This window comes from Eretmochelys imbricata, chromosome 13 (assembly GCF_965152235.1).
Source record: "Eretmochelys imbricata isolate rEreImb1 chromosome 13, rEreImb1.hap1, whole genome shotgun sequence".
Taxonomy (NCBI): domain Eukaryota; kingdom Metazoa; phylum Chordata; order Testudines; family Cheloniidae; genus Eretmochelys; species Eretmochelys imbricata.
In genome coordinates this window covers 36,648,133-36,673,891 of record NC_135584.1, presented here as the reverse complement: position 1 = coordinate 36,673,891, position 25,759 = coordinate 36,648,133, and the positions used below count along the sequence as shown (strand labels likewise).

Sequence of the window (25,759 nt, the reverse complement as noted above, 5' to 3'; positions counted from 1 at the left end):
TGCTACTCTGAAACCATCTTTTGACTGGACCAGCTGGTCGCTTGTTAACTGGTTTGTTTTTCTTAGGAAAAGTGGATTTCTGAAGATATTAAACATAGTGGATGAATAATCGGAACTAGAGCCCATTTAAAATCAACAGTTTTCAGACTGAGGGTTTTCAGTCTTTTGAACAAATCCTGAAAGAAAAAGAACATTTTCATAGGGGAAAAAATTATCTACCATCTCTATTAAACAGATCCCACCTTTGTTTCATTGGAGACATTCAAAACATTTGTCTGAGTGAAATAATAAATGGGAAATATAATAAATATAGATTAGGAAGTTCTCATAGCTATAGCTCAAACAACCTAAGAAGTGTTTGGAAAATGTATGAACAAGTACTTAAAAAATTCAAGAGGAAAACAGAAAATAAAATCACAGAATACTCAACAGTATATAATCAAGCCAACTGGTAAATTTCTACTCTATATTTATTTTGCAGTTGGAAAGGTGATGATGAACTGAAGATGAATAGCCTGATTTAGACCTGTGGAGACCAATGGGAACCATTCTGTTGACTTCAGTGGGTGTTGGCTTTGTTTCTTATATCTTCTTTGAAAGTCCTCAAACTTAACTGATGATTAATGTCTACAAATCTATGAAGATATAGGCTGGAGTTTTCAAGACATCTTAAATTTAGGAGCTCAGCTCCCACTAACTTTCAACAAAGATTGGATGCTGAGCTGCCAACCCCACCTTTGAACATCTCTCCCATTCACACTAGGGTTATACACTTTCCTCACTCTTCCTGTATCTCCTTGCAAAACAAGACCCCTGGGCAGCCAGAAGTAGAGACTGAAACAATACTGGGAATAAAAAAAGAATGCTTTAATCTCCCATCATGCACTTGAACTGTATTTTTTATTTAGGCAAAGATAGTTTGAGCTCAGGATGAGATTTTTAAAAATATATTTAGAGGAAGATCATTGTCTGGTTTAAATGGCATTGCACTGTAGAAATGAATGTCCCTCTAGACATTGACACCAGTTGAGGATCTGCCATTGTTTACCTAAATAAATACAACTCTTAAAAAATCCTTTGTATCTTCATCCTAAAACTCAGGATGATTTAACTGATAAGAACTTGGACCATGTAGATGGTTCCTTTCTGATTAATGATTTGATATAATCCCATTTCAATCAATTTATCTGAATTCATGGGAACATCCTATACTTCTGCAGAAATTTCCTCAGGGACTCCTTGACCTCTTTGTTTCTCAAGCTGTAGTTGAGAGGATTGATCAGGGGTGTCAAGACCGTATAGAAGACAGAAAACACTTTGTTTGGGGCTCTGAGTGCACCAGTGTTTGGTGACATGTAGACAATCATTAAGGTCCCATAGAAGATTGTAACCACAATAAGGTGGGAGGAGCAGGTGGAAAAGGCCTTTTGCCTCCCAGAGGTGGAAGGGATTCTCAGGATGGTGGAGATGATATAAACATAGGATGTCAGGGTCAACAGAAATGGGGGAACAGTGTCTATGGAGGACAATATGAGGGTTGCCAGGGTCACCAGACTGGTGTCGCTGCAGGAGAGATTGATCACTGGGGTGAGGTCACAAAAGAAATGATCAATTTCATTAGGGCCACAGAAGGCTAATTGTGACACCAAACACATTAATATGTTAAGAACTATGAATGAACTTAGCCACGATCCAGCTGCTAGTTGGATACAGAACCTGCCATTCATACGAGTGACATAGTGCAGAGGTTTACATATCGCTAAGTATCGATCATAAGACATCGCAGCTAGCAGATAACACTCAGTGGTCACTAGGAAACCAAACAAATAAAACTGCACAATGCAGCCTGTAACAGAAAGGGTCCTGTCTCCAGTCAGGAAACTGGCCAGCATCCTGGGAAGGATGGTTGAGTTGCAACAGATCTCCAAGCAGGACAAATTTCCCAGGAAGAAGTACATGGGGGTGTGAAGGTGCTGATCAAACACAACTAGTGCTACAATGAGAGTGTTTGCAGCCATGGTGACTATATAGATCCCTAGAAACAGCAGGAAGAAAAGAATTTGCATTCCAGGAAGATTCCCAAATCCCATCAGGATGAATTCTGTGACAGACGTTTTATTTCCCCCTTCTCCTTTCTCCATGAGGTGTGTGTAGGTTTCCACTTTCGCCATTATCTGTGTAATGTAACTGGTGATTGAGAAAAAGCAATTGATCTAGATATTTGCCTAGCTTTACAACAGGCTAAATAAGAAACTAGTGAAGTCAGTGCAAACTACATGGACAAGGAGTAATGGTCTCAAGTTGCAGTGGGGGAGGTTTAGGTTGGATATTAGGAAAAACTTTTTCACTAGGAGGGTGGTGAAACACTGGAATACGTTACCTAGGGAGGTGGTAGAATCTCCTTCCTTAGCAGTTTTTAAGGTCAGGCTTGACAAAGCCCTGGCTGGGATGATTTAATTGGGGATTGGTCCTGCTTTTGAGCAGGGGGTTGGACTAGATGACCTCCTGAGGTCCCTTCCAACCCTGAGATTCTATGATTCAAACAAACAAAATGAGAAAGTCAGCAATTTTTCAGAAATAGTGTGCTGTGACACTTTTGTATTTTTATGTCTGATTTTGCAAGCAAGTATTTTTTAGTGAGGTGAAACTTGGGGTATGCAAGACAAATCAGACTCTTGAAAGTGTTACAGTAGTCTGGAAAGATTGAGAACCGCTGGCATAGGGTATTAGGATATAAATTCCCCTCCAGCACACCCAAATAGCTGCAAAACTGTTAATTTATCACTTTTCTACTAGGGCTGTCAATTAATCACAGTTAACTCAAAAAAAATTAATCATGATTAATCGCCGTTTTAATCGCAATGTTAAACAATAGAATACCAGTTAAAATGTTTTAAAAGTTTTGGATGTTTTTCTACATTTTCAAATATATTGATTTCAATGACAACACAGAATACAAAGTGTACAGTGCTCACTTTCTATTATTATTTTTATTCCAAATATTTACACTATAAAATGATAAACAAAAGAAACAGTATTTTTCAATTCACCTCATACAAGTAGCATAGTGCAATCTCTTTACTGTAAATGTGCAACTTACAAATGTAGAATTTTTTTGTTACATAACTGAACTCAAAAACAAAATGATGCAAAACTTTAGAGCCTACAAGTCCACTCAGTCCTACTTATTGTTCAGCCAATTGCTAAGACAAACAAGTTTGTTTACATTTATGGGAGACAATACTCCCCACTTATTTACAATGTCACCAGAAAGTGAGAACAGCCATTTGCATGAGACTTTTATAGCTGGCGTTGCAAGGTATTTACATGCCAGATATGCTAAACATCTGTATACCCCTTAATGCTTTGGCCACCATTCCAGAGGACATACTTCCATGCTGATGACACTCGTTAAAAAAATAATGTGTTAATTAAATTTGTGACTGAACTCCTTGGGGAAGAATTGTTTGTCTCCAGTTCTATTTTACCTGCATTCTACCACAGATTTCATGTTATGGCAGTCTCAGAAGATGACCCAGCACATGTTTAAGAACACTTTCTCTGCAGATTTCACAAAACGCAAAGCAGGTACCAGTGTGAGATTTCTAAGGATAGATACAGCACTAGACCCAATGTTTAAGAGTCTGAAGTGCCTTCCAAAATCTGAGAGGGACAAAGTGTGGAACATGCTTTCAGAAGTCTTAAAAGAGCAACATTCCAGTGTGGAAACTACAGACCCAAACCATCAAAAAAGAAAATCAACCTTCTGCTGGTGGCATCTGACTCAGATGATGAAAATGAACATGCGTCGGTCCACACTGCTTTGGATCATAACTGAGCAAAACCTGTCAGCAGAATGGATGAATGTCCTCTCGAATGGTGGTTGAAGCATGAAGGGACATATGAATCTTTAGCACATCTGGCATGTAAATATCTTGTGATACAGGCTACAACAGTGCCAGGAGAACACTTGTTCTCAGTTTCAGATGACATGATCAAGAAGCAAGCAGCATTATCTCCTGCAAATGTAAACAAACTTGTTTGTCTGAGCAATTAACTAAACAAGAAGTGGGACTGAATGGGCTTGTAGATTCTAAAGTCTTATATTGTTTTATTTTTTAATACAGTTACTTTTTGTACATAATTCTACATTTGTAAGTTGCACTTTTGTGATAAAGAGATTGCACTACAGTACTTGTATTAGGTGAATTGAAAAATACTATTTATTTTGTTTTTTACAGTGTAAATATTTGTAATAAAAATAAATGTAAGTAAGCACTGTACACTCATAGGATTAAAGGCCAAAAGGGATCATTATATCATCATGTCTGATGTTCATTAGGACACATGGCAAAGAATGTCCCCAGTTAGCCCTGCACTGAGCTCAACTTATTGTGTATGGTTAAAACATATTTTCCAGAAAAGCTTCTGAGGCCAGATTTCAAACATATTTATGTGAGTTGTGGGAGTTTCAAAAGCCTCTGGGAAACTTGATTTAAATTCATTAATTTATTTATATTTATTATTAATTAATAAGTTACATTAAATTAAATGGATTTAAATGGGTTTTAGGCAGCTAAATGCTCTTAAAATCCCATTAGGTGACTAAATACCTTTGAAAATCTGGCCCAGACTGACTTGCTCAAGGCTATACAGGAAGTCTGTGGTAGAGCAGAGAAGAGAAACCAAGGGCTAGTCTACACTAAAATCGCTGCAGCAACGCTGCTGTACTGTAGCTGCACTGCTGTTGAGTTGCTAGAGTGCAGATGCTCTATACCACCTCCCCAGGCAGTGGTAGCTATGTCGGCAGAAGAGCTTCTCCTGCTGACATAGCGTTGTCCACATCGGTTCTTAGGCATGGGTGCCGCATGACCCCCCTTTTGAGGAGGCTAGCCCCCTGCCCTGCCCCTTCCACCTAGGACCCACCCCCACCACACTCACTCACAGGGGCCAGAGGAGCCCCAACCCCCCGCCCCAACCCACAGCCAGAGGAGCTCCAGCACACCTGCCCAAGCCACCCCAAGTCCTGGCCCACCCAAGCTGTGCTGAGCCCCGGCCCACCTGCCCACCTCAGCCGTCCCCAGCGCCGGCCTGCCCAAGCCTCCCTGAGCCCCAGCCACCTGGAGGCTATGAACCCTGCTGTGGCTCAACCCTGGCAGGGAGCATTAGTAGAGGTTTAGGGAGGCTTAGCCTCCCGTAGCTCCCATTATGTGCTGCCCATGCACTTAGGTTGGTGTAACTTACAATGCTCAGGGGCGTGGCTTATTCACATCCCTGAGTGACATAAATTATATCAAAGTAAGCACTAGTGTGTACAAGCCCCAAGTCACCCATTGACAGGCGAGTGCCGTAATCACAGGAGACCCAATGCTTCTTAATCTGTAAGGATTTCCAGTTGCTATTCAATGCAATGCCAATTTCCTTGGTGGTCTATAGAAATCATGGTTGTTTATGTTCTACAAAAATACACTGAAATGTAAGCAGATCCAAAACTCTTTCCTAAAAAAAAACAGGTATGACAATAGCCAAGGAAGGCTTCCTAAAATATGAATAAAGTGAAGGGAGACAATTCAGAGGTATGTTAGAAACATCTTAGGGTGGAACCCCTGGTCATGGTGTAAGCAGGTTTTGGTCCTAATTGGCTTTTACAAGTCTTTTAAATTAATGCTGGTATTTTTGAAAATGCTATCAATATTGGTAGCTCTTCATATGGCTATTACACAGATGTTAATTAAGGCAATGTTTAACATTAAAAAGCCAATGAGAAACTAGGAAATATTTAATTATGGTAGCAGAAATACAGATATGGCAATAGGCAGACTGAAAGTTAGTTAATCAAGGGGCATGATTATAAGTGATTACATGAAGAGTAGTAGGCTAATTTTAAATTAGACATGCCCATTGTCCATCAAGATACGGTGAAAGAAAGCATCACCTCGGAATGGCGTCATTTCATCTTAGTGAGTGCGTATAAAATACAGTGTGTGGCTATACTGAAATACCTGCTCGCTTTAGCTAACCCGTTTATTCTAAATAAAGCTTTAAATTTTTTCACTCATTGTGCCATTTCCAGTGCTCCAGTAAACTCAATAATCCATCACCACCCTGGAGGCTCAAACTTTAAAGAATTCAGGCTGGTTTTATTCCTTATTGTTGTACTACTAACTGGGAATAGATAAATCTAAGGTAACAACACCCCATTCCTGTGTGGTGCTCAGTATATCCCAAGAAATACTGTATGTCCTCAACTGCCTCTGCAATCCAGGCTGAAGATACTCAGTGGCTGACTTGTGTAATCTCCCAAGATTGGTCTGAGGAAGTGCATAGGAATTGGCCCCACAAGAAAGTCGGGAGAGGCCACTGAGAAACGGAGGTGGAAAATTTCCTGAGAACAAGATGAGATGTTAGGGAGAGAGAGAGAGATGGCTAAAGAGCAGGAGAGTGAAGGACAGATAGACAGAGGGATATGTAAGATGATGGGCTGGACAGATGATGATGATGATGGCTAGACAGACAGAGGGGTGTTTACAGAGTAGATAGATGTTTAAGGGGAGAGAGAGAGAGAGAGAGAGAGAGAGATGTGTAAGGGGTAGATAGATAGAGGGATTATAAGGGATTAGAGACAGGGATATATAGGGGGATTGTTTAAGAGGTTCAACAGAGGGATAGATAGATGTGTAAGGCTAGAGATATAGATGGCTGTGTAAAGGGCTTGATAAAGAGATAGGTAGGTGTGTCTGTGGATAGAGAGATCTTTTAAGTTTCATCAGTTTCCCAAGTAGTACATCAAGGTGAAATGCTAAAGTCCTCACTCAGGCAAAGCTCCCAGGGAGTGAGGACACTGCCCAAGAAGAGTGTCTTTCAGATTAAGGACTCTATCCAAGGAAGAGATTGGGGGTTTGCCCTGAGACTGATAACACTCACTTTTAATCCTCAGCATAAAGCAGCGACCTCTTCATCAACGATGCCAGGGTCTGGTCTCGCTGTCAGATTTGCCCTCTCAGTTCCTCCAGAGACTCTTACACGTTGCTGTTGGGTTGGGTCTCTCCTGTGCCCAGCATGATTCTTTGCACCGCACAAACCCTTATACGACTCCTGCTCTGGATTCTTGCAGGGTTTATCAGGTACAGCAGCCTCCGCTGGCCCTTCCTGCTGCTGGGATCTCCCCTGAGCCTTCCTGCTGGTGAGCACTTAGAGTTTCCTTCACAAGGGAATTAGCCCTGTGGTGTTTGCTAGAACAGTGTAGCTCCAAAGCCAATGCCAGCAGCATTCAAATCCCAAAAGAAATCTCCCTTTTCCCACATGTGCTATGCATGCATCAAGAGACCAAGAAAATGGGAAATAAGTTGCCATGCCTTTAATTATAATGTCTATCTCTAAGAGACCATTTGCCATACATAGATCTCAAAGCACATTACACAGTGTAGCCAGTATCATTTTCCCCATTATACAAAGGCCCAGCGAAGGGGTGTGTTTCCCATAGTGTCATGAAACAGGACATTGGCATAGCTGGGAGTAGCCCCCAGGCTTCCTCCGTCAAAATGTAGCACTCTGGCTGTGGGACCACACCGACTGAGAACCTTGTCTCTTGATTTGCAAAGATTTCAGTGTGTATCACAGGGATTTATATTACAGCCCCTCACCGTAGTATCTAGGCAACTTTGACATAAAATGTACAGGAATAACTAAGTCCCTCATAGATTTAATTATCTGGCTCTTCTCCCTTTTTGGGTTAAAAACAAAACCAGCTCTTGGTTTTTTTTTGGGGGGGGATACTGGTTTTGAATTTTTTAGGTTGGATTTATTTCCTTTTTTGGGGTGTAGATTTGATTGGGGGAGACATAGAGTCATAGACTTTAAGGTCAGAAGTGACCATTATGATTGTCTAGTCTGACCTCCTGCACAATGCAGGCCACAGAATCTCACCCACCCACTCCTGTAATAAACCCCTAACTTATGTCTGAGCTATTGAAGTCCTCAAATCATGGTTTAAAGACTTCAAGATGCAGAGAATCCTCCAGCAAGTGATCTGTACCCCACACTGCAGAGGAAGGAAAAAAAACCCAGGGCCTCTGCCAATCTGCCCAGGATGAAAATTCCTTCCCGACCCCGAGTATGGCAATCAGCTAAACTCTGAGCATGTGGGCAAGACTCACCAGCCAGACACCAAGGAAAGAATTCTCTGTAGTAATTCAGATACCACCCCATCTAACATCCCATCACAGGACAATGGGTATATTTACCGCTAATAGTCAAAGATCAATTAATTGCCAAAAATTAGGCTAACCCATCATACCATCCCCTCCATAAATGTATCAAGTTTAGTCTTGAAGCCAGATATGTCTTTTGCCCCCACAGCTCCCCTTGGAAGGATGTTCCAGGACTTCACTCCTCTGATGGTTAGAAACCTTCATCTAATTTCAAGTCTAAATTTCCTGATGGCCAGTTTATATCCATTTGTTCTTGTGTCCACATTGATACTGATCTTAAATAATTCCTCTCCCTCCCTGGTATTTATCCCTCTGATATATTTATAGAGCGCAATCATATCTCCCTTCAGCCTTCTTTTGGTTAGGCTAAACAAGCCAGGCTCTTTGACTCTCCTTTCATAAAACAGGTTTTCCATTCCTCGGATCATCCTAGCTTGCCCTTCTCTGTACCTGTTCCAGTTTGAATTCATCCTTCTTAAACATGGGAGACCAGAACTGCACACAGTATTCCAGATGAGGTCTCACCAGTACCTTGTATAATGGTACTAACACCTCCTTATTTCTACTGGAAATACCTCGCCTAATGCATCCCAAGACCGCATTAGCTTTTTTCACGGCCATATGACGTTTGCAGTTCATAGTCATCCTGTGATCAACCAATACCCCAAGGTCCTTCTCCTCCTCTGTTACTTCCAACTGATTAGTCCCCATCTTATAACAAAAATTCTTGTTATTAATCCCTAAATGCATGACCTTGCACTTTTCACTATTAAATTTCAACCTATTACTATTACTCCAGTTTACAAGGTCATCCAGACCTGCCTGTATGATATCCCAGTCCTTCTATGTATTGGCAATACCTCCCAGCTTTGTGTCATCTGCAAACTTTATTAGCACACCCACTTTTTGTGCCGAGGTCAGTAATAAAAAGATTAAATAAGATTGATCCCAAAACCGATCCCTGAGGAACTCCACTAGTAACCTCCCTCCAACCTGATAGTTCACCTTTCAGTATGACCCGTTGTAGTCTCCCCTTTAACCAGTTCCTTAGCCACATTTCAATTTTCATATTGATCCCCATATTTTCCAATTTAATTAATAATTCCCCATGTGGAACCATATCAAATGCCTTACCGAAATCTAGGTAAATTAGATCCACTGTGTTTCCTTTGTCTAAAAAATCTGTTCCCTTCTCAAAGAAGGAGATCAGGTTGGTTTGGCATGATCTACCTTTTGTAAAACCGTGTTGTATTTCGTCCCAAATTCCATTGACCTCAATGTCCTTAACTACTTTCTCCTTCAATTTTTTTTCCAAGACCTTGCATAGTACAGGTGTCAAACTAACAGGCCTGTAGTTAGCCATATCACCTTTTTTTCCTTTCTTAAAAATAGGAACTATTTTAGCAATTCTGCAGTCATATGGTACAACCCCTGAGTTTACAGATTCATTAAAAATTCTTGCTAATGGGCTTGCAATTTCATGTGCCAGTTCCTTTAATATTCTTGGATGAAGATTATTTGGGCCCCCTGATTTAGTCCCATTAAGCTGTTCGAGTTTGGCTTCTACCTTGGATGTGGTAATATCTACCTCCATATCCTCATTCCCATTTGTCATCCTGCCATTACCCCTAAACTCCTCATTAGCCTCATTAAAGACTGAGGCAAAGTATTTGTTTAGATATTGGGCCATGCCTAGATTATCCTTAACCTCCACTCCATCCTCAGAGTTTAAAGCAGTCCCACTTCTTCTTTCTTTGTTTTCTTCTTATTTATATGGCTATAGAACCTTTTACTATTGTTTTTAATTCCCTTTGCAAGGTCCAACTCTACACAGCTTTTGGCCTTTCTCACTTTCTCCCTACATGATCTGACCTCAATAAGGTAGCTTTCCTTCCTGGACCGTCCCATCTTCCACTCCTTGTATGCTTTCTGCTTTTTCTCAATCACCTCTCTGAGATGCTTGCTCATCCAGCTTGGTCTACAACTCCTGCCTATGAATTTTTCCCCCTTTCTTGGGATGCAGGCTTCTGATAGTCAGGAGACAAGGGGGAGTCATCTGACACTGTCACATAATATCCAGGTCAGCACCAGAAGAAAGGACAAAAAGCAGAAGGGCTGTTAATAGTTGACTATGGTGATGCTTTAAGGCCACAAATGACCTAGGAATTATTTTAGGGCAGCTGTCTGGCCTGTGTCCTACAAGAGGTCAAACTAGATAATCAGAATGCTCCTTTCTGGCCTTACCTTCTATGAATCTGTGAAATAGAGACTGGGGGTGGCACTGTGTGGGGCACTGCACACACACACACACACACAGAGGGAGAGATTGTCCCTGCCCCCAAAACTTAGAACAGAAATAGAGAAATAGTGGGTGGTAAAAGCCAAGCAACAGAACCCAGGTCTCCTGGTTTTGCATCTAGTATCTCGCCCCTTGAAACATCATGTAAAACTTATGGTGCTATACAAAGTTTCCATAGCTCAGGCATTAGAGAACTGGCTTGTAAACCCAGGGTGAAATTTCACTCAGCCCTGTTAAATCATTTTTTGTTGGTTCTCTAGAATAGCAGTCTGTCCTTCCACTTGTGGTGTTAGAGGACATGGGTTGAAATGTCCAGAGGGTATAGCTGGAGGAGTGAATTTTTTTTACCTTTTTGCTAGTGAGGGTAGTTAATTATTGGTATAATTTACAAGGAATCATGGCAGACACTTCATCCCTGGCCATTTTAAAATCAAGATTGGATGTTTTCCTGAAAGGTATGCTCTAGTTCAAAGAGGAATTATTTCAGGCAAGGCATATGTTCTGTGTTATACAGGAAGTCAGACCAGATTATAACAATTGTCCCTTAAGGCCTTAGAATTTACGACTCTATGATTAACACAATCATGTGACAAGTGGGCTTGGCAGGACTCCTTGGAGGAGCTAGAGCTAAAATCACAGTTCTATTTCTCCTGCTTGCCTCTGACAACTTCCTGGAGCTCAAACAAACTTGCCTGTTCTGCAACTGTCATAAATATAAAGGGAAGGGTAAACCCCTTTAAAATCCCTCCTGGCCAGAGGAAAAAATCCTCTCACCTGTAAAGGGTTAAGAAGCTAGGATAATCTCGCTGACACCTGACCAAAATGACCAATGAGGAGACAAGATACTTTCAAAAGCTGAGGGGAGGGAAAAACAAAGGGTCTGTCTGTGTGATGCTTTTGCCGGGGACAGAACAGGAATGGAGTCTTAAAATTTAGTAAGTAATCTAGCTAGAGATGCGTTAGATTACGATTTCTTTAAATGGCTGAGAAATTAAGTTGTGCTGAATAGAATGGATATTCCTGTCTGTGTGTCTTTTTTGTAACTTAAGGTTTTGCCTAGAGGGATTCTCTATGTTTTGAATCTAATTACCCTGTAAGGTATTTACCATCCTGATTTTACAGAGGTGATTCTTTTTATTGTTACTTCTTTTTTATTGTTACTTCTATTAAAATTCTTCTTTTCAAGAACGGAATGCTTTTTTCATTGTTCTTAAGCTCCAAGGGTTTGGGTCTGTGTTCACCTATGCAAATTGGTGAGGATTTTTACCAAACCTTCCCCAGGAAGTGGGGTGCAAGGGTTGGGAGGATTCTGGGGGAAAGACATTTCCAAACAACGCTTTCCTAATAAAATAACCCAAATAAACATTTGGTGGTGGCAGTGGCTGTCCAAGGGCAAAGGGTAAAATAGTTTGTACCTTGGGGAAGTTTAAACCTCAGCTGGTAAAAGTAAGCTTAGGAGGTTTTCATGCAGGTCCCCACATCTGTACCCTAGAGTTCAGAGTGGGGAGGGAACCGTGACAGCAACAGTATCAGCAAACTTCTGCTTTCTGAGTTTGGAACTAATTCCTGTCTATCTCTCTGGTAGCATACTCCATAGCACCCACCACTGCAGTGCCAAAGTCATTTCAATGTCTGAAATGCGGTGCATTCATATCATGGACTCTGCTTGCATGCCAAAGTGTGGGAGAAGGGGATGGATGGTCTGATAGAGTCATCTTTCCCAATTCAAATTATTGTAATCCAATTTTCTTATCTCAGCCTCCCTCAAATGCTCCTCCCAAACATCACCTCTCAGCATAAGATACTAATGTTACCCCAATAGAACAAGCAATGTCTCAGCCCTCTCATCTCAATGCTCCTTAAACAGCTGGCTAAACAAAGTGGTCTTTGAGAGCACCCTAGATGTTGATATATCATGGAGTTATTTCAGACCAGGAGTGCAGGATATTCCATAGCTCCCACGCTTTTGAGGAGAGCCCCCTCCAGCCACCTCCTCCCTGCTACACTCAGGGATATCTAGAATGAGAATTTCTGTTGTTCACAGCTATTGCAGTTGGTCATGGGGGGAGAGGTGGGCTCTCAGATAGGCTGATCCCACGTCACATAGTGCTAAAGAGGTCAAAAGCAGTATCTTACAATGCAACTAGGTGCCAGGGTCTGTCTACAAGACACACAGATTATGGAGTGGGTATCCATCTGTTAGGATATAGATATTCAGGCCTGTCTGTAAAGGCCTATACTCTAAGAATGTAGGTATATTTTTATCATTTAGCTAGTAATAGAGGTATACAGGAAATAATCTGTGTAAGGGCCTTCTCTCACTGTGACAATCTGAGGCCCTGTTCTTAGGCCAATGCCTTTGGCTAAGCAGCAGAGGCAGCCATAAGCTGGGAAGCGACCGGTCACATCCTCACATTCCAAACTAGTCAATATGGGGCTGTTAGGAACGTGATCCGATCTATCACCTCCAGAGAAAGGGAAGAGCCTAGAAGATGTAAAAGGAAATTTAGGTTGATAGTTTTTTGTCTGGTAAGAACTCACTTATCAATAGACACAGCTGGGAAACCCTTATGTCTTTATAGATGTAGTTGTGAAATCCTCACTTCTGTATTGTTTTGTCATTATAGTTCCCACTTTGCTATTGTTTATTGGCATGGTCTCTGTCTGGTTCTGTGATTATTTCTGTCTGCAGTATAATTAATTTTGCTGGGTGTAAACTAATCCAGGTGGTAGGATATAATTGGTTAGCTAATCATGTTACAATATGTTAGCATTGGTTAGTTAAATTTCAGTAGAATGATTGGTTAAGGTATAGCTAAGAATATTACTATATAAATTAGGGGCAAACAGGAAGTAAGTTGGGATTCGAAAATAAGGAAAAAGGAACTTGGATTTAAGCTTGCTGGAAGTTCACCCCAATAAACATCGAATTGTTTGCACCTGCGGACTTCGGGTATTGTTGCTCTCTGTTCATGTGAGAAGGACCAGGGAAGTGGGAGAATGAAGGAATAAGCTCTCTAACACCATCTTGTACACCAGCTCCAGCTTCCAATGGGCTCTAAGATGAGGCTCCATTGTGGAGAGTCAGCGGGGATTTTCAAAGAGGTCTAAAGGGCCCAAACCCCACTGAATTTCAATGCCTTAAAAATAATCCGGTAAACAAAGGATGATACAGGGAAAAAGGTTTATTGTAAGTGTAAATACCCAGGGGGTAGTGGGAGGAAGGGAGATAGGACCAGGTTTTAAATCCTTGGAAACCAAACACTTTTCATGAACAAAATTTAATTCAGGCAAAAGCCCAATTTTCATTCAACAAACAGTAAAGTAGCAAAATTTTCAATCAGCCCTACTTCAGTGACCTTTGGATGAGGCCTCATTTTCCAGGAAGCCTGCCCTCTTGGGCCCCTTGGAAAATCCCAGTGACAGTGATTGCCAAAGGTCATACAAGAAATCGGTGGCAGAGGAAGGAAATGAAAAGAGGTCCCAGTCTCCCATAGGCTTCTTGGAAATCCCAGTCCTAGCATCCAAATGACAAAGGCTTGGATTCCTAGATTTTGGGTCTGTGTTCACTTTGTAACCAATTGGTTAGGATATTATTCTCAAGCCTCCTGAGGAAAGGCGGTGTAAGGGCTTGGGGGAATATTTTGGGGGAACAGGAACTTCAAGTAGTCCTTTCCCTGATTCTTTGTCTAAATCACTTCGTGGTAGCAACATACTGTTCAAGGACAAGGCGGAATTTGTGCCTTGGGAAAGTTTTTAACCTAATCTGGTAAAAATAAGTTTACGGGGTCTTGCATGCGGGTCCCCACATCTGTACCCCAGAGTTCAGAGTGGGGAAGGAACCCTGACAGTCCCCAAAGTCCATTCTTGTACAGCCCATTGTTCAATACAGTCCTTTGAACCCCCAGGTCTCACATCTGTCACATCTCCCCTCCACCCCTCAAGAGGTTACAAACAAGCCCAGCCCACAAGAATATATAATTTATTCATTTCATACAATGGACTCCAAAGATACTTAAACTTAATTCAATATGGTCTCCCAAAGACATGGCAGGAAATAGCCATATCTTTTCACAGGAGTCTTAGATGGAGGATCCCCCAGGCCGGGACAGTGCCAAGGCTTTGTCCAGACCCACGAAGCTTAAAATTCCCAGGGATCCAGTGACTGGGTTCCTTCACAGCAATTTTTTTTCCCCTCATGTAGTTAATTGTTGGCCTGTTTCATGTAGCAGAGAAGCTGATCTCTCTTGTACATTGGTAACTTCTCTAGTGTAATTGTGTGTATTTATTCATTTTATATGGCCCTCACAACTGTAGTTCTAACCACCTGCCACAGATATCGTCAGGCACCCTCTGCCAGCTGCCCACCGGCCTGCTTTAAGGGGAATCCAAGCCCCTGGACCTGACTGGAGTTCAGCCACCACCCCAGCTTTTGGGGTCCCTCAGCCCACTCTCAGAGTGCAGACCATGTAACTTGCCTTTCTGAATGCTGGCACCTTCTGTCCAGCCCCTAAGCTCCCTACTGACCCTTCAAGATTCCCTCAGTGCTTGAATAACCCTCTCCCATAAGTCCACATCAGAGCATGAGCCTTCTGGTTTAGCATTCAGCGCTCTCAGGGGGCACATGGCCATTGTGAAGCAAATAACACTCATAGGCATAGACATGCTGTGTTGTTCTTTTATACTTAGTACATATAAAGGGTTTGAACAGAGGGATTCCCACCTCTAAGAAGAGTGCCCTAATTGCTTGATTATGGGAAAGAGACAAAGCGTGGCTTCCCTGCTTCCTAATTTTTAAAGTTTTCAACTCATCATTACAGTGCGCTGGTCCTAGGAGTGCCTGGATGCCCACCTGAATGGTGTTCAGAGCCCTCAGCAATCACAGAGGTGAGAACAGGAGACAACCCAGACCTTATGTGGCTGGGCTCAGAAGAGCATGAAAAATCTTAGCTCCTCCATTTGGGACGGTCTGAAGACAGGCCTGAGAAAGAGCTGAGAAAGTAAGGAAAGATGCCTGAGAGAATTATGAGATGTCAGAGAGAGAGAGAGAGAGAGAGAGGGCCTTGCTGAGGTGAGGAAAGGGGAAAGAGATAAAATGGGAACACAATCCACCCCCAAACTACAGCCCAGTGGATGTGTGTTACTGTGGAACTGCAGGTGAATTCTGTGCTGGGTCTTTGCTCCAAAGTGAGCTGTTGTAACTCAATATTCCCAGCCAGTCTCTACAAGGCTTCAGCTCAGGGGAGAATGGGCTGTGATACCGAAAGGTGACTGCCCCTGCAAATTGCATTCCTGCGGGGCAGATCAGGTTGCTCTTCTTCCCAATAGGTCAAGTTTTCCTTCATAAAATTTCCAGGGCTTTGCCTAGAAATGATCCAACTTACTTTTAATCCTCAACACGAAGTAACAATCTCTCCATTGATAGAGACTGGGAGTAGAGAATGGGAGCTGATTTCCATCATCACTCTGCTATCTTAGACAATCTCATTCACTCTGCAGAGATAACTACATTGCAGGGATAGGATGGGCTGCTCTGGGCTGATTCATACCCCTGCTCCATTTTTACAGGGTTTATAGGGGAAAGCAGCCTCTGACTGGCTCTTGCTGCCACCCAGATCTCCCTGGAGGCAGTTGATAATGATCACTTTTCAATTCATGGAAGAATTAACACCATACTCTTTGTCAAAACAGTGTAAACATCAAGGCCATTGAAAAAAACAAATTAAAAATTACTTAGGTAAGTTAGATGTCTTCAAGTTGCCAGGGCCTGATGAAATATATCCTAGAATACTCGAGCTGACTGAGCAGGTATCTGACCCATTAATGATTACCTTGAAAAGTCACTGAACATGGGAGAGATTCCAAAGGAGTGGAAAAGGGCAAATATAGTGCCCATCTATAAAAAGGGAAATAAGGACAACCCAGGGAATTACAGATCAGTCTGTTTAACTTCAATACTCAGAAAGATAAAGGAGTGAATAACCAAGAAAACATTTAGACGATAATAAGGTGATGAGTAACAGTCCACATGGATTTCTCAAGAAAAATTTTTATCAAACCAACCTAATAGCTTTCTTTAACAGGGTAACAAGCCTTCTGGATTGTGGGAAGTTGTAGATGTGGTGTATCTTGACTTTAGTAAGGCTTTTGATACAGTCATGCATGACTTTCTCATAAGCAAACTAGGGAAATACAACTTAGATAGAACTACTATAAGGTGAGTGCATAACTGATTTGAATACCATTCCCAGAATCATCAGTGGTTCACAGTCAAGATGGAAGAGCAGATCAAGTGGGGTCCCAGAGGGATCGGTCCTGGGTCCAATTCTGTTAAATAGCCTTCATCAATGATTTAGATAATGGCCTAGAGAGTACACTTATAAAGTTTGCGGACGATACCAAGCTGGGAGGGGTTGCAAGTGCTTTGGAGGATAGGATTAAAATTCAAAATGATATGGACAAAATGGAGAAATGGTCTGAAGTAAATAGGATTAAATTCAATAAGGAGAAATGTAAAGTACTCCACTTAGGAAGGAACAATCAGGTGCACACACACAAAATGGAAAATGACTGCCTAGGAAGGAGTACTGTGGAAAGGGATCTGGGGGTCATAGTGGACCACAAACTAAATATGAGTCAACAGTGTAACACTATTGCAAAAAAGCAAACATAATTCTGGGATGTATGAGCAGGAGTGGGTCTCCAGGGGGACTCTGGGCAGTGAGGAGTGGCCTCTCTGCTGAAGGTGACTGGGTCTGGGGAGTGGGATCTAACTCCTCCTCTTAGTCTCTTCACATGCCCTCACTCACTCTGCAGGATGTCTCCAGGCTTCCAGTGGAGCTTGACTCTGTGCATTAAGTGAAATGCCTCCAGCTCTGGGTTCTTGTAGGGCTCATAAGAGAAAACAGCCTCCCCCGCCAGGTCTTTCTGCTTCAGGGTCCCCCTTGAGAGTTAACAATTCCTTTGAAATTGCAGGGATTTGGGGAGTTAATTATACATGCCCTGATAAATCAGTGTAAACATCAGGGCTGAAGCCATTGACTGGCATACTGATCTCCAGGGGAATTTCCTTTCGGCACTGGTGTCTATGGGGGAATGAGGCATTATAGAATCATAGAATATCAGGGTTGGAAGGGACCTCTGGAGGTCATCAAGTCCAACCCCCTGCTCAAAGCAGGACCAATCCCCAACTACATCATCCCAGCCAGGGCTTTGTCAAGCCTGACCTTAAAAATATCTAAGGAAGAAGATTCCACCATCTCCCTAGGTAACGCATTCCAGTGTTTCACCACCCTCCTAGTGAAAAAGTTTTTCCTAATATCCAATCTAAACCTCCCCCACTGCAACTTGAGACCATTACTCCTTGTTCTGTCATCTGCTACCACTGAGAACAATCTAGATCCATCCTCTTTGGAACCCCCTTTCAGGTAGTTGAAACCAGCTATCAAATCCCCCCTCTTTCTTCTCTTCCACAGACTAAACAATCCCAGTTCCCTCAGCCTCTCCTCATAACTCATGTGTTCCAGTCCCCTAATCATTTTTGTTGCCCTCCGCTGGACTCTTTCCAATTTTTCCACATCCTTCTTGTAGTGTGGGGCCCAAAACTGGACACAGTACTCCAGATGAGGCCTCACCAATGTTGAATAGAGGGGAACGATCAGGTCCCGCGATCTGCTGGCAATGCCCCTACATATACGTCCCAAAATGCCATTGGCCTTCTTGGCAACAAGGCCACACTGTTGACTCATATCCAGCTTCTCGTCCACTGTAACCCCTAGGTCCTTTTCTGCAGAACTGCTGCCGATCCATTCGGTCCCTAGTCTGTAGCGGTGCATGGGATTCTTCCATCCTAAGTGCAGGATTCTGCACTTGTCCTTGTTGAACCTCATCAGATTTCTTTTGGCCCAATCCTCCAATTTGTCTAGGGCCTTCTGTATCCTATCCCTACCCTCCCGCATATCTACCTCTCCTCCCAGTTTAGTGTCATCTGCAGACTTGCTGAGGGTGCAATCCACACCATCCTCCAGATCATTTATAAAGATATTGAACAAAACTGGCCCCAGGACCGACCCTTGGGGCACTCCACTTGATACCAGCTGCCAACTAGACATGGAGCCATTGATCACTACCCGCTGAGCCCGACGATCTAGCCAACTTTCTATCCACCTTATAGTCCATTCATCCAGCCCATACTTCTTTAACTTGCTGACAAGAAATCTGTGGGAGACCATGTCAAAAGCTTTGCTAAAGTCAAGGAACAACACGTCCACCGCTTTCCGCTCATCCACAGAGCCAGTTATCTCGTCATAGAAGGCAATTAGATTAGTCAGGCATGAGTTGCCCTTGGTGAATCCATGCTGACTGTTCCTGATCATTTTCCTCTCCTCTAAGTGCTTCAGAATTGATTCCTTGAGGACCTTCTCCATGATTTTTCCAGGGACTGAGGTGAGGCTGACTGGCCTGAATAAGAGTATCCACACAGGGAGTGGTACCAGTATAAGTATATTGGTTTAACTATACGAGTATAATTATCCCAGTGTAACTGGTAAAACTTTCTTATGCAGACAAACCCTTATTATTCAAAATAATGTTATTTTTTTCTTTGTCTTTTCAGTTTTTCTTTCTCCCGCCCCTGTCCCCCAATTCAGTCTTGTGTTTCCTTTTCCTGTTTTGCTACTGAACTCTGTTGAAAATCTATGATTTTGGAAAGTTTGTTTGTTTTGAAGAAGGTACATCACCAACAGGAATTCACTAAGTGTGTCAATAAAGCAGTCAGACATGGGTTAAGGAGAGAGAACACATTTTGGCTTTAAGAACAAAACAAAAGAGATTGAGAAGATTAAGGAATCATAGAATCATATAATATCAGAGTTGGAAGGGACCTCTGGAGGTCGTCTAGTCCAACCCCCTACCCAAAGCAGGACCAATCCCAACTAAATTATCCCAGCCAGGGCTTCGTCAAGCCTGACCTTAAAAACTTCTAAGGAAGGGGATTCCACCACCTCCCTAGGTAACGCATTCCAGTGTTTCACCACCCTCCTAGTGAAAAAGTTTTTCCTAATGTCCAACCTAAATCTCCCGCACTGCAACTTGAGACCATTATTCCTTGTCCCGTCATCTGCTATCAATGAGAATAGTCTAGATCCATCCTCTTTAGAACCACCTTTCAGGTAGTTAAAAGCAACTATCAAATCCCCCCTCATTCTTCTCTTCTGCAGACTAAACAATCCCAGTTCCCTCAGCCTCTCCTCATAAGTCATGTGTTCCAGACCCCTAATCATTTTTGTTGCCCTTCGCTGGACTCTCTCCAATTTCTCCACATCCTTCTTGTAGTGTGGGGCCCAAAACTGGACACAGTACTCCAGATGAGGCCCCACCAATGTCGAATAGAGGCGAACTATCAGGTCCCTCGATCTGCTGGCAATGCCCCTACTTATACACCCCAAAATACCATTGGCCTTCTTGGCAAAAGGGCACACTGTTGACTCATATCCAGCTTCTCGTCCACTGTAACCCCTAGGTCCTTCTCTGCAGAACTGCTGCTGAGCCATTCGGTCCCTAGTCTGTAGCAGTGCATTGGATTCTTCTGTCCTAAGTGCAGGACTCATCAGATTTCTTTTGGCCCAATCCTCCAATTTGTCTAGAGCCCTCTGTATCCTATCCCTACCCTCCAGCATATCTACCACTCCTCCCAGTTTAGTGTCATCTGCAAACTTGCTGAGGGTGCAATCCACACCATCCTCCAGATCATTAATGAAGATATTGAACAAAACCGGCCCCAGGACCGACCCCTGGGGCACTCCACTAGATACTGGCTGCCAACTAGACATGGAGCCATTGATCACTACCTGTTGAGCCCTAGCCAACTTTCTACCCACCTTATAGTGCATTCATCCAGCCCATACTTCCTTAACTTGCTGACAAGAATAGTGTGGGAGACCGTGTCAAAAGCTTTGCTAAAGTCAAGATACAATACATCCACTGCTTTCCCTTCATCCACAGAACCAGTAATCTCATCACAGAAGGCGATTATATTAGTCAGGCATGACTTACCCTTTGTGAATCCATGCTGACTGTTCCTGATCACTTTCCTCTCCTCTAAGTGCTTCAGAATTGATTCCTTGAGGACATGCTCCATGATTTTTCTGGGGACTGAGGTGAGGCTGACTGGCCTGTAGTTCCCAGGATCCTCCTTCTTCCCTTTTTTTAAAGATTGGCACTACATTAGCCTTTTTCCAGTCTTCCGGGACTTCCCCCGATCGCCATGAGTTTTCAAAGATAATGGCCAGTGGCTCTGCAATCACATCCACCAATTCCTTTAGCACTCTCGGAAGCAACGCATCCGGCCCCATGGACTTGTGCAAGTCCAGTTTTTCTAAATAGTCCCGAACTGCTTCTTCCTTCACACAGGGGTGGCCACCTCCTCCCCATGCTGTGCTGCCCAGTGCAGTAGTCTGGGAGCTGACCTTGTTCGTGAAGACAGAGACAAAAAAAGCATTGAGTACATTAGCTTTTTCCACATCCTCTGTCACTAGGTTGCCTCCCTCATTCAGTAAGGGGCCCGCACTTTCCTTGGCTTTCTTTTTATGGCCAACATACCTGAAGAAACCCTTCTTGTTACTCTTAACATCCCTCGCTAGCTGCAACTCCAGGTGTGATTTAGCCTTCCTGATTTCATTCCTACATGCCCGAGCAATATTTATATACTCATCCCTGGTCATTTGTCCAATATTCCACTTCTTGTAAGCCTCTTTTTTGTGAGGAGCCTCATAACATTTTCAAAAGTATTTAGAAGCCAAATTCCCATTTTCAAAAGTGCCTTAGTGACAAATTTCTAAAAGTATTTAGGTGCCTAAAGCATCTAGGTGCCGAAAACTCATTGATTTCATTGGGTGTTTGGCACCCAGATGCCTTTGAAAATCCCACTAGGCACCTAAATACCTTTAAAAATCTGGCCCTAAAACAAGTTTGAACACAGGACTTAGGCTCTTAAATACTTAGACTCTTAAATAGAAATCAGTTTTCTAAGTGTCTTAGGTACTTTGGAAAATAGGATTCAGCATCCCAAATCAAATATAAATTTTACTCTTAATTTAAGAAGAATGGTAAGGACGTTCAAAGGAATCTAGGGGAGTTAGGCAACCCTTTGAAATTCAGTGGAATTTGGTTGTATAGCTGCCTTCAGCTCCTCTGACAATCCCTGCCAAAATGACAAAGAGGGAAAAAGAAAAGGTAAGTAAAATAAGGGATGGTATCAAATAGATCAGCCATGAACTTCTAATTCACTCTTTTTCGTAAAGCGTTGCCACTGAACTTTGTATTTAGCTCATTTAGGATTTATGAAGGAAATAATTTTTACACCATGTGGATAGAGCCTGTGGAAACTCACTGCCGAAGTAAAGGGACAGTAGGAGACAGAAAAAGATAATCCATTTCTATGGGTACAAAGGTTATCCACAAATACACAAGTTAGCTGAAAATGTACAAAGAATATCAGCTTCCATTCTTCAAGTCATAGGTCATCAAGTAACTGCCAGGGTTTGGGGATAAACTTTCCCTAACATGGGCTGGGATTTTCAACGTTAGTTAGGCATCCAACTCAATTGAAAATCAATGGGAGTTGGGTACCTATCTCTCGTAATTGTCCTCTTAAGGATCCTACATAAGAACATAAAAACGGTCATACTGGGTCAGACCAAATGTCCATCTAGCCCAGTATCCCGTCTTCTGACAGTGCCAATGCCAGGTGCCCCAGAGGGAATGAACAGAACAGGGAATCATCTAGTGATCCATCCCCTGTAGCCCATTCCCAGCTTCTGACAAACAGAGGCTAGGGACACCATCCCTCCCCATCCTGGCTAAAAGCCATTGATGGACCTATCCTCCATGAATTTATCTAGTTCTTTTTTGAATGCTCTTATAGTCTTGGCCTACACAACATCCTCTGACAAAGAGTTCCTCAGGTTCACTGTCTGTTGTGTGAATAAATACTTCATTTGTTTTTTTTAAACCTGCTGCCTATTAATTTCATTTGGTGACCCCTAGTTCTTGTGTTATGAGAAAGAGTATATAACACTTCCTTATTTACTTTCTCTACACTAGTCATGATTTTATGGACTCCTATCATATCCCCCCCTTAATCGTCTATTTTCCAAGCTGTAAAGTCCCAGACTTATTAATCTTTCCTCATATGGAAAGTGTTCCATATGCCTAATAATTTTTGATGCCGTTTTCTGAACCTTTTCCAATTCCAATATATCTTTTTTGAGATGAGGCGAACACATCTTTACGCAGTATTCAAGATGTGGGCAAACCATGGATTTATATAGCAGCAAAATGATATTTTCTGTCTTATTATATATCCCTTTCCTAATAATTCCCAACATTCTGTTAGCTTTTTGGACTGCTGCGGCACACTGAATGTATGTTTTCAGACAACTATCCACAATGACTCCAAGCTCTCTTTCTTGAGTGGCAAAAGCTAATTTAGATCCCATCATTTAATATGTACAGTGGGAATTATGTTTTCCAATGAGCATTACATTGAATTTCATCTGCCATATTCACAAAAAGAAAAGGAGGACTTGTGGCACTTTAGAGACTAACAAATTTATTTGAGCATAAGCTTTCGTGAGCTACAGCTCACTTCATCAGATGCATTCAGTGGAAAATACAGCGGGGAGATTTATATACACAGAGAACTTGAAACCATGGATGTTACCATACACACTGTAATGAGACTGATCACTTAAGGTGAGCTATTACCAGCAGGAGAGCGGCGTGGGGGGGAACCTTTTGTAGTGATAATCAAGGTGGGCCATTTCCAGCAGTTGACAAGAATGTCTGAGGAACAGTGGGAGGTGGAGGGGGGGAATAAACATGGGGAAATAGTTTTACTTTGTGTAATGACCCATCCACTCCCAGTCTTTATTCAAGCCTAAGTTAATTGTATCCAGTTTGCAAACTAATTCCAATTCGGCACCTGGAAATCCTGGAGCCTTGTGCCTGGAGCCTTCACCAATCACTCATCTCAGGCATTAGCACCCTGACAGCAGGATTGCCAGGCTATGTAGACTCCCTCCTCAGGCCCTACGCTACCAGCACTCCCAGATATCTTCGAGACACCACTGACTTCCTGAAGAAACTACAATCCATCGGTGATCTTCCTGAAAACACCATCCTGGCCACTATGGATGTAGAAGCCCTCTACACCCACATTCCACACAAAGATGGACTACAAGCCCTCAGGAACAGTATCCCTGATAATGTCATGGCAAACTTGGTGGCTGAACTTTGTGACTTTGTCCTCACCCATAACTATTTCACATTTAGAAAAGGAGGACTTGTGACACCTTAGAGACTAACCAATTTATCTGAGCATAAGCTTTCGTGAGCTACAGCTACTCACTTCATCGGATGCTGTAGCTCACGAAAGCTGATGCTCAAATAAATTGGTTAGTCTCTAAGGTGCCACAAGGACTCCTTTTCTTTTTGCGAATACAGACTAACACGGCTGCTACTCTGAAATATTTCACATTTGGGGAGAATGTATACCTTCAAATCAGCAGCACTGCTATGGGTACCCACATGGCCCCACAGTATGCCAACATTTTTATGGCTGACTTAGAACAAAGCTTCCTCAACTCTCGTCCCCTAACGCCCCTACTCTACTTGCGCTACATTGATGACATCTTCATCATCTGGACCCATGCAAAAGAAGCCTTTGAGGAATTCCACCATGATTTCAATAATTTCCATCCCACCATCAACCTCAGCCTGGACCAGTCCACACAAGAGATCCATTTCCTGGATACTACAGTGCTAATAAGCGATGGTCACATAAACACCACCCTAAACCAGAAACCTACTGACCGCTATTCCTACCTACATGCCTCCAGATTTCACCCAGATCACACCACACGATCCATTGTCTACAGCCAAGCTCTACGATACAACCGCATTTGCTCCAACCCCTCAGACAGAGACAAACACCTACAAGATCTCTATCAAGCATTCTTACAACTACAATACCCACCTGCTGAAGTAGAGAAACAGATTGACAGTGCCAGAAGTGTACCCAGAAGTCACCTACTACAGTACAGGCCCAACAAAGAAAATAACAGAACGCCACTAACCATCAGCTTCAGCCCCCAACTAAAACCTCTCCAAAGCATCATCAAGGATCTACAACCTATCCTGAAGGACGACCCATCACTCTCACAGATCTTGGGAGACAGGCCAGTCCTTGCTTACAGACAGCCCCCCAACCTGAAGCAAATACTCACCAGCAACCACACACCACACAACAGAACCACTACCCAGGAACCTATCCTTGCAACAAAGCCCATTGCCAACTGTGCCCACATATCTATTCAGGGGACACCATCACAGGGCCTAATAACATCAGCCACACTATCAGAGGCTCGTTCACCTGCACATCCACCAATGTGATATATGCCATCATGTGCCAGCATTGCCCCTCTGCCATGTACATTGGTCAAACTGGACAGTCTCTACGTAAAAGAATAAAGGGACACAAATCAGATGTCAAGAATTATAACATTCATAAACCGGTCGGAGAACACTTCAATCTCTTTGGTCACTCGATTACAGATCTAAAAGTTGCAATTCTTCAACAAAAAAACTTCAAAAACAGACTCCAAGGAGAGACTGCTGAATTGGAATTAATTTGCAAACTGTATACAATTAACTTCGGCTTGAATAGAGACTGGGAGTGGATGGGTCATTACACAAAGTAAAACTATTTCCCCATGTTTATTCTCCCCCTCCACCCCCTCACTGTTCCTCAGACGTTCTTGTCAACTGCTGGAAATGGCCCACCTTGATTATCACTACAAAAGGTTCCCCCCCACGCTCTCCTGCTGTTAATAGCTCACCTTGAGTGATCAGTCTCGTTACAGTGTGTATGGTAACACACATTGTTTCATGTTTTCTATGTATATAAATCTCCCCACTGTATTTTCCACTGAATGCATCCAATGAAATGAGCTGTAGCTCACAAAAGCTTATGCTCAAATAAATTTGTTAGTCTCTAAAGTGCCACAAGTACTCCTTTTCTTTTTGTGAATACAGACTAACATGGCTGCTACTCTGAAATCTGCCATATTGTTTCTCAGTCACCCAGTTTTGTGAGATCCCTTTGTAACACTTCACAGTCTGCTTTGGACTTAAATATCTTGAGTAGTTTTGTATCATCTGCAAAATTTTCACCTCACTATTTACCCCTTTT

At 42.6% G+C, this 25,759-nt stretch overlaps 1 protein-coding gene across 1 annotated transcript; it reads right to left on the bottom strand.

Annotated features, from left to right (window-relative positions):
- Positions 1 to 1,193: 1,193 nt before the first annotated feature.
- LOC144273214 (olfactory receptor 11A1-like) lies at positions 1,194 to 2,141 on the bottom strand. Its single transcript, XM_077831740.1, has one exon. It carries the CDS (start codon positions 2,139 to 2,141, stop codon positions 1,194 to 1,196), a length of 948 nt encoding a protein of 315 aa, XP_077687866.1.
- Positions 2,142 to 25,759: the final 23,618 nt, after the last annotated feature.

Excerpts from the sequence above, each read along its gene's own strand:
- LOC144273214 (XM_077831740.1), bottom strand. The coding sequence starts at position 2,141 with ATGGAGAAAGGAGAAGGGGGAAATAAAACGTCTGTCACAGAATTCATC.